This window comes from Mus caroli, chromosome 7, assembly GCF_900094665.2.
Source record: "Mus caroli chromosome 7, CAROLI_EIJ_v1.1, whole genome shotgun sequence".
NCBI lineage: Eukaryota > Metazoa > Chordata > Mammalia > Rodentia > Muridae > Mus > Mus caroli.
This window is the reverse complement of record NC_034576.1, coordinates 29,394,194-29,404,276: the sequence shown is the minus strand read 5'-3', so window position 1 is coordinate 29,404,276 and position 10,083 is coordinate 29,394,194. Positions and strand designations below refer to the sequence as shown.

Below are 10,083 nucleotides of genomic sequence, written 5' to 3'. Positions count from 1 at the left end.
TTGTAGACCAGGCTGGCCTCGAACTCAGATATCCGCCTGCCTCTGCCTCCCAAGTGCTGGGATTAAAGGCGTGCGCACCACGCCTGGCTAGGCAACCAGATTTTAACTCAGCCTCCAATGCCCTCTCCTGGTGTCTGCACTCAAGATGTGTATGTCCACACACAGACACACATAATTTTCAAAAATAAAAATAAAGATGAGAGATACTTTTACCAGAAGGCTAGAGGTAACCCAGCGTCAAGTTTGGATTTGGGTGTTTGGCCAAGACATGATCTAGTGCACATGAACCAGGTAGGCAGCGAGGGAACAGGGTTGGGACGGGTTTGGAGGGTGTATGTGCACTGCACCACCTGTGTGACGTGTGATTATGGAAAGTCATGTGATCCCACATTTGCCACTGAATTTGCATGGCTGTTTCTTTTGGCCGATACAATTTAATACTTTTTAAAATGTCTTTTGCTGATTACACATGTATGCATATGTCTGTTTAGAAATGTGCATGTATATGCAAGTGCCCAGAGAGCTGAGAAGATGTGGAGCAGCGGGGAACGGTCTGCAGGGGCATTGGCACTTTGACTGCTTAGTTGTCTCTTCAACCTTCCCTCCAAGTGAAAAAAAAAAAGTCTAGAAGCACATTTAGCATTCGTATGCACATGTACGGACACGTGGCATAGGACACGCGTCATAGGACACGCGTCATAGGACTAGTAGAGGTTAGAGGGCAACTTTGTGGACTTGGGTCTTATCTTCCACTGTATGGGTCTCTGGGAATTAATTTAGGCCAACTATTGATTATCTGTGGATGAGGTGGGCAGAGTATGGAATTGGGTAGAAATTTAATTCAGATTCTTTCTGGCCCAAATTCCACAATGTTCCCTGAATTTTGCATGTCCATTTGTGGCAATAGGCATTCAACATTTGGTCTAAGATTTTTGAGCAGTTACTAAGTCTCTGAAATCACCACTAAATATGGTACAAAGAAGCGTCTCTGACCAAAGGTGATAGCTGTATGGGTATTTGACAAACACTTGTCCATTTAACAAAACAGTAGTAGCTTTCCCATCAGGGCCTGTGACCTCCCCAACAGTGGCCTTTCGCTGGATTTATAGTAGCAGACTCATTTTAAATTGTTGAACAGGATCCTAGTGTGCAGTTGCTGGTAGAGAAAATGGAGTGATAGGATTGCTCAGTGGTTAAGAGTACTTGGCTCAAGGGGCTGGAGAGATGGCTCAGTGGTTAAGAGCACCGACTGCTCTTCCAGAGGCCCTGAGTTCAATTCCCAGCACCCACATGGTGGCTCACAACCATCTCTAATGACATCAGATGCCCTCTTCTGGTGTCTCTGAAGACAGCTACAGAACTCATATACATAAAATAAATAAATCTTTAAAAAAGAAAAAAAAAAGAGTACTTGGCTCTTCCGGAAGACTAGATGGAGGCTGGTTCCCAGTACCCACATTGGGCAGCTCACAACCTCTTCTAATGATGGCTCCAGGGAAGTCAAAGACTGCCTTTGGACCTTTGCAGACACTGGCATATGTGTATTTACATATAGATAGCTGTGGCGTATAATTAATAAAAAACAACCCACACTATTACCAGGTTCGAGCCAGTAATGTCTGTCTCCCTGGAGCCCCAACCCCCACCCTCACCCCCCTGCCTATTCTCAAGCAGCTGTCCACCCAGTTTCCCACAGTTCACTTGCTGCCACATTCCCAGTCATCTGTTCCCTGTAGCTAGTCTGCCAAAACCAGCTCTATTCCCTAGAGCCCACCTGAGTCACCAGGAATGTAAAATACCAGACAATCTTAGTTTAGAATCAACAGATAGCACAACCACTGGGCGAGGAATCTATCATCCTAAACTCATCAACTAGTCTATGTTAGAAATCTAACAGTGGCAGACTCTGCTACCAGATCTAACAGTTCCCCGTCTACAAGGTGCCTCCTTTCACTTCCGCCTCACTGTCCAAAAAGGGGGCGGTCCTTCCTCTTGGACCAGAAGATCAACCTTCTCCTTGCCCAGTGACTGGCTTCTTGTCGATATTATCCAACTAATCAGGGGAAAATGCTGCTACAGATAGTCATATAACTGGATAAAGTATTTGTAAAAACAAATTTAGTGGGCTCTTTGATACCATCTGGGAGCGTAATTTATCAGTGTCTGGTTTGGCCTGGGGAGTAACGGTTAGATATGCACGCATGGGGACCAGGTCCCCAGAACCCGTATACAGAGCTGGTCATGGAAGAACATGCTTCTGAGCCCAGCTCGGGAGGTCAAGATGGCAGGACTTCTGTGCTCACTGGCCAGCTCAGGCCCCAGTGAATGATTCACCCAAGGATATCAGGCCTCTATATCCACTCACAAAAGAATGTGCACACACATACATTCCTTTCATACAGGTAAAAAAGAAGGCACACATGAGAACTGTCAGGTTGTAGCTATTATATTTGAAAACTAGCAGATAACATAAACATCAACTGCAAACAGGAGTATCAAATATACCAAGGTATGGTTTTCTGAGACAGGGTTTCTCTGTGTAGCCCTGGCTGTCCTGGAACTCACTCTGTAGACCAGGCTGGCCTCAAACTCAGAAATCCACCTGCCTCTGCCTCCCAAGTGCTGGGATTAAAGGCCTGCGCCACCACTGCCCGGCTGCTTTCACATTCTTGTATCGAATTTAAAAGATCAAGGTTCCATCTTTCCACTGTTCCCAGAACTGTTTAGCAGGTGTGTTGAAATGCATAGAGGGTTTACCTTAGTGCAGCTGGCCATAATTGCAGTCTCATGTGGAAAGCTGTTATGATTCATAACTTTGTACTCATAAGCTGGCTTTCATGTTGAAGACCCGTTTTTAATTCATTTATATAAAAAGGTTAAATTCACTGGAAGTGTAAATCTGCAAGGCAGTTTTCATTGTTAGATTTTGACACACATTTGGCTTTTGAGGTTGTAAACAACTAGATGATACTGCAAATCTTTTCACCTTTTCATTTTTTGGCTTTTTCTTGTTTTATTTTTGAGACAGTTTTTCTATATAGCCCTGGCTGCTCTGGAACTCACTCTGTAGACCAGGCAAGTCTTGAACCCAACTTAGAGATCCACCTGCCTCTGCCTCCCAAGTGCTGGGATTAAATGTGTGTGCCACTAGCTACCACTGCCTGGCTGCTATTGTCTAAAAGTAAATGACGCCTTCATAGCCAGCATCAATAGTTGAAATCAGTCCCTGCCCCCCAACCCCCTGCTGTTTTCATGTGTATTGTGAGTGAGTGCGTGTGTGTGTGTGTGTGTGTGTGTGTGCTTTCATAAGTGGAGTGAACGTATGTGTGCATGTGTAAACAAAGCTAGAGAAGGTTCAGTGAATAAAGATTTACTGACGAGCAAAGTTTTCCAACTGGTTTGTAGCGGGAGGACAGAACTGCCCACACAGCGTCTGCCCACAAGCAACACGCCCACTCCCAGGAGTGTCTTTAAGATGGAAAGTGGGCTGGAGTGAAGCACCGAAGTTAACTGGCTGACCTTCCAGAGACCTCTGGAGCTTGGTTTAAGCTCCAGCACCCACAGGACAGCTCAGAACCTTTTGTAACTACAGTCCCAGGTGATGACACCCCCTTGTGGCCCTTGAGTGCTGCACACACTGCACAGATACATGCAAGCAGAACACTCAGAAACAATAAAGAAAACCAATAAACCCCAGTGGTCTGGGATCTTCAGGGCCTTGCACATGCTGGGCAAGTGTTCAAGCACTGAGCTGCATCCATAGCCCCACTTTACTTTTTATGTGAAGACAGGCTCTTGTTAGGCTGCTCAGGCTGGTAAACCTCTTGCCTCAGTGTTTCAAAGAGCTTGGATATGAAAACCGTATCAATTCTAGAGTAGGCAGCACTCTGGTTTAACTCCTGCTGTCCTTGTTTAACAAACCCTACTCTAGCATGAACTCTGATGCCTACTAGTTATCGTGAGCTGTAAGAACAGCCCTAAAGCCGGGCGTGGTGGCGCACGCCTTTAATCCCAGCACTTGGGAGGCAGAGGCAGGTGGATTTCTGAGTTCGACGCCAGCCTGGTCTACAAAGTGAGTTCCAGGACAGCCAGGGCTTCAGAGAAACCCTGTCTTGAAAAAAAAACAAAAAACAAAACAAATAAAAACCAAACCAAACAAACAAACAAAAAAACCAGCCCTAAAACAATGAGCTGTATAGCATTTTTCTCTAATATGAATTCATTTTTGTTTTTGTGTTGTGTTGAGCCATGGCTAATGACTGCCACATTTATTGCATTTACATAGACAAAACTAGCCTCTTTTGAGCTGGACCTCAAAACCTTGATACTATGTAGCCCAAACTGGACTCATGGCAGACCTTCTGCATCATCCTCAAATTTTGGAACCTCAGGCTTGTGCCACCATGACTTGCCTGTGAAGTTTATTTTCAACAAGTATTACCTCTAAGTGAAGGCATGGTAAGGCCACTGAAATGGAGCACTCCATGGGTTTATTGTAAACATGAAACTGCCATGTCTCTCTCAGGGTAGAGCGAAAATAGCCAGAGGTGTTTGGGAATGCCCAAAGATGCCACGGAGCCGAGACACTTAAGGGGCAGGGCGGGTGGGGACTTACTGTTTTTCAAGAAAAGCAAGGAGCTACAGAGTTGGAGGGAGGAAGCTGAAAGCTCTAACAGTCTGGAAATTTAGAGCCAGAAGAGCCCTTACTATGTACCAGAACTACATGTTAAACGGGACTGAAGCAGCCTGCAAATTAGCATAGGGCTTTCATATGTAGCCAGGTGCCTCGTTTGCCTCAGGTAGGAAGAAATGTGTCTTTTATATACCCCACCTCAGTAAATCTCTCTATTGTCCAGCCTGAGCTGAGCCCAAGTGTCATTTTGGACAGTGCCAGTGGCAATACATTTTTGGGGTGTGGGAAGGGAGCTGGGATGGAACATTATCTAGGTTGAATGGATGTTAATGAGTTCTGCTTCCAGCTAAGCATAAGGGCACACACTATATTCTTTTTTTTTTTTTTTTAAAGATTTAAGCCGGGCGTGGTGGCACACGCCTTTAATCCCAGCACTCGGGAGGCAGAGGCAGGCGGATTTCTGAGTTCGAGGCCAGCCTGGTCTACAAAGTGAGTGCCAGGACAGCCAGGGCTACACAGAGAAACCCTGTCTCGAAAAACAAAAAACAAACAAACAAACAAAAAGATTTATTATGTACACAGTGTTCTGCCTGCATGTATGCCTATAGGACAGAAGAGGGCACCAAATCTCATTACACATGGTTGTAAGCCACTACATGATTGCAGGGAATTAAACTCAGGACCGACGTCTAAAAGAGCAGCCAGTGCTCTTAACCTGTGATCCATCTCCCCAGCCCAGCAGATGCCTTTAATCCCAGCAGTCAGGAGGCAGGCAGAGCTGAGTTTGCCGCCAGCCTGGTCTAAAGAGAGAATTCTAGGACAGCCAGCACCATCGAGTGAGATTTTTTGTGTGTGTGTCTCTCCCCCCCCCCCTCACCACCACCACCACCACACACACAAAAAGACTTCTGTGTGGATTTGTTTTTTCAGATTGATTTATATTTAGCTCTAAGAATGGAATCATTTTGGGAAGGGTCTGATATACACTTGAGAATGTACCATAACTAAAAAGACCTACATGTTGGCAAGAAAAATTCCAGTGTTTGGTATGAAATAATTAGAAACACATACAAATATACAATCACCAAAAGACATATACGAGAGCATAGCGGAATTTTTATGACAATATCATTAAAAAAATATTTCCGTTGGGCATGGTGTCATATGCCTAAGCCCAGCACTCAGGAGGCAGAGGCAGGCGGATTTCTGAGTTCGAGGTCAGCGGGGTCTATGGAGTGAGTTCCAGGACAGCCAGGGCTACACAGAGAAACCCTAGTCTCGAAACAAACAAACAAAAAAAATTCTACCATTAGAGATTGAAATATATTCTTAAAGTGGAATGTTAAAAAGAATGCACTGACAGGTTTAAAATGCAAAAGCATGATGTTAAAAAGCAAGAGGTATGATAAAACATGCTTAAAACATACAAGTGTGCAAATGCACTTGTGCGTGGAAAGTAACACGTGTCTCTCAGTGATGCAGAGCGCCGTGAGCCTTCGCTTTCCTTCCCTTCCCTTATGGAAAGGAATGCTGCTAACTACTTGTAACTTGGTCCTACATTTTGTTGTTTTAAGTAGGCTTCTCTCATGTACAAAGCCCTAACTGGGCTGAAAGATGGTATGTAGGTCAGTTGCTCTGTAACAGTGACCCTCCTGACTTTGCCACCCAAGTGCTGGCTGACATTAAGTAAGCGCTACTCCGTCCAGTTGGAAGCATTTTTAAATGTTTTCAAAGTCGGCAGAACAGTCTAAAACAATGGCTGTAACTATTTCATATACTAGGAAGCAGTGGTATGGAGCTTCAATCTCTGTTATGACGTGTGGAAGCATGTTTTTCTTTAGATAGTAAAGGTTTACAATGATTGTAAAGACTTCACAAAGACTTATTGTATTTCTATATTTTCTCTATGAATCCTTTGATGTCCAACGAGGTTCCTCTTATAACTAAAGGACTTGCCACAGTCGTTACATGCATAGGGCTTCTCACCCGAGTGAGTTCTCTGACGGACAATGACATTTGTCTTCTGGCGAAAGCACTTTGCACACTCACTGCATCGATAGGGTTTCTCTCCCGTGTGAGTTCTCTGATGATGGACGAGGTAGGCCTTCCTGCTGAAAGCTTTCCCACACTGCGGGCACTCGTAGGACTTTGCCCCGTATGGGTTTTCTGATGGACAGTAAGGGTTGCCTTTTGGTGAAAGGCCTTCCCACCCTCGTTACACAGATGCGGTTTCTCCCCAGTGTGAACTCGGCCTTCCCACCCTCGTTACACAGATGCGGTTTCTCCCCAGTGTGAACCCTCGGCCTTCCCNGCGGTTTCTCCCCAGTGTGAACCCTCGGCCTTCCCACCCTCATTACACAGATGCGGTTTCTCCCCAGTGTGAACTCGGCCTTCCCACCCTCGTTATACAGATGCGGTTTCTCCCCAGTGTGAACCCTCGGCCTTCCCACCCTCATTACACAGATGCGGTTTCTCCCCAGTGTGAACCCTCGGCCTTCCCACCCTCGTTATACAGATGCGGTTTCTCCCCAGTGTGAACCCGCTGGTGCAGGTTGAGGTTTGTTTTCTGGCTGAATGGTTTCCCACACTCACTACATTCATATGGTTTCTCTCCTGTGTGGGTTCTGTGATGATCAGTGAGGTAGGACTCCATCCTAAAGGCCTTCCCACAATGAGGACATTCGTGAGGTCTCTCCCCTGTGTGTGTTCTCTGACGTGCCACAGGGTAGTCTTCTGGCCTCCCACACTCACCACACGCACAGGGCTTCTCCTCAGTGTGAGTTCTCTCCTGAAGAGCAAGTGTTGTCTTCTGGGAGAATGCTCTCCCACACTCGTTACAGATATAGGGCTTCTCCCTGTGTGAGTCCTCTGGTGGACAGCGAGGTTCGCTTTCTGATGAAAAGATTTCCCACATTCTTTACAAATGCAGGGCTTCTCCCCTGTGTGAATTCTCTGATGGAGGGACAGAGTTGTCTTTGGTGGAAAGATTTGCCACAGTCATTACAGCCATACGGTTTTTCTCCTGTGTGAGTTCTCTGATGACGAATAAGGTGTGATTTCAGTCGGAAGGCATACTTACACTGTGGACATTCATAGGACTTTTCCCCTGTGTGTGTTCTCTGGTGATCTGTGAGGGCTGTCTTTAGGCGGAAGGACTTACCACACTCAGTACAAACAAAGGGCTTTTCTCCAGTGTGAGTTCTCTGATGGTCAATGAGATATGACTTCCTTCTAAATGCACATCCACACTGATGACATTGGTAAGGCTTTTCCTCCGTGTGAATCGCCACGTGCAGAATCCACACTGACTTCTGCAGAAGGCTTTCCCACATTCAGTGCATGTATGTTGCTTTTCGGTATCTGATGCCCTTTTCTTTTTGTTATATATAAATGGATTTCCCTCTCTATACACACTACTGAGTGTAAGTGAGCTTCCCTTTCTAAGAAACGCTGTCTCATTGACCGACCTTCCATCCCGATGACTGTGCTGCAGTTACTGCCTTCTCAGGCTGCACAAGTGCGTCCCCATGACTGCAGGACTCGACACTCTGAGTGTGGGATTTGATGTCAGGATGTCCCGCATCTTGCATGGGCTTTGGGTGTGATTTCACACAGCAATCATACTCGCTGAATCTCTTTCTTGCAGGGTTTAGATTACAGTTGATTAATTCTGAAACATTTTCTAAACTATTCCCATGAGTGTCATACTTCGGAGGTAGGTCTTTGGAATTAACAATATTGCTCCCTAGAGTAACTGTCTTTTGTCTATAGTTAATATATAAAAATGATCTAGAGTATTTTTCTTCATGTTCCTTGAATTTCGTTAAAAACTCTCTTGATTTCCAGTTTTCCCCTAGGAAAGAATAACAACTAGTGAATTTCCAAGGGAAAAAATTATAAAAAGTCTAACATGTGGAAGACCTAGAGCAAACCCCTTCCAAGTTACAAAGCAAAACAAATAAAAATAGATAACCTACAGCAGGCAACAACAAGAAAAGCCTACACAGATTTCTTCTTATCATGCTCTATTTAAAATTTGGGTTTAATTACCAACTAGAAAAGTCATTCCAATGACTACAAGCAGTTTTTGAAATGTAACAGGATTTCACATAGTCCAGGCTTGCTTCAAACTTGTTATGTACCAACACTAGCCTTGAGTTGCTTAGAACGTTTAAAATTAGAAATGATTTTATTTCATGTCAGTGTTTTACCTGCATATATGTATGTGCACTACATGTGTGCTTGGTACCTACGAACGTGAGAAGATGGTATTGGATCCCCTAGAAGTGTAGTTAGTACCTGTGAACTACCAAGTGGGTGCTAGGAGACCCAGATTCTCTAAGGAACAGCCAGTGTTCTTAACTTCTAGGCCATCTCTCCAGCACCCTTGTTTGATTTTTTTTTTTTTTTTTGAGAGTATTACTATGTATCTCTGACTCTCATGCTCATTAGGTAGATCAGGCTGGCCTCAAACGCATGGCAATCCTGCAGTTCAGCTCCTCAAGTACTAGAATTATAGGCACACACCACCAAGCTTAGCAGCAAATCTTTATTTCATAAAATATAGACTGGAGAGCAATCCTTCCTTATTGAAAGGAATGTGCAGGGGACTGGAAAGGGTTCTTGCAGAGGACCCAGGTTAAGTTCCCAGCATTCATATGGTGGCTCATAACTGTTCAAAACTCTAGTTCCTAAGAATCCGACACCCTCTTCTGGCCCCAGACACCAGTAGTGCACATAGATACATGCAGGCAAAATATACATACACATAAACCTAAAAAATGTTTTTCACATGTCTTGGTTGAGTAGGGTGGTTTCACCCTGAGATCCTAGCACTCCAGTTGTATTCAACATGCCCAGCTCAGAATTGTGTTTTCAGTGTTGTGGGTGAGACTGTCATTTCAAAAGCAGGGACCTTTAAACGTTTCAGTGGCGTGTGATGCTGCCTGATTCTTTCAGGTTTATGTCTAAAGTCAGAGACTCACCTAAGGAGACATGACTTGCAGACGATGTCCATGGCTCTTCCCCTCTCTCCAGTCTGAGGATGACATCACGTTTAGACATGTCACAGCCTGATAAGGGAAAAGAAGAAAGAAAATGTAACAATAGTGAAGCCGTGATGGAACCTAGCAGTAATGCATGTCTAGCCAAAAGCAGAGGTAGGGATGGGGACCTGAGAGGGAATGTGTTCAACATACAATCTTACCTGTACAGAGGGTTGAAAATACTAAAAATGACTAAGCTGCAGATCTGAATGTTTCTCCATTGTGTAACAGCAGGCTTCACTTCCTACAGAAGGTGATCAAATACCCCTTCTCCTAACCAAAACTCCTGCAAATATCACAGCACTTCATGCCCACGGAGAGGAGGTGGCCAGAGTATCACGGCACTTCATACCCACGGAGAGGAGGTGGCCAGAGTATCACGGCACTTCATACCCACGGAGAGGA

General features: G+C 44.9%; 1 protein-coding gene across 1 annotated transcript; it reads right to left on the bottom strand.

The window, feature by feature from the left end:
- Positions 1 to 7,088: 7,088 nt before the first annotated feature.
- Positions 7,089 to 10,077, bottom strand: Znf567 (zinc finger protein 567). The gene is given in 5 exon segments (XM_029479261.1): positions 7,089 to 7,486; positions 7,489 to 7,611; positions 7,614 to 8,486; positions 9,619 to 9,705; positions 9,840 to 10,077. Coding segments are annotated over 3 exon segments (873 nt in total). The 5' UTR covers positions 7,966 to 8,486; positions 9,619 to 9,705; positions 9,840 to 10,077.
- Between the last annotated feature and the right edge of the window lie 6 nt (positions 10,078 to 10,083).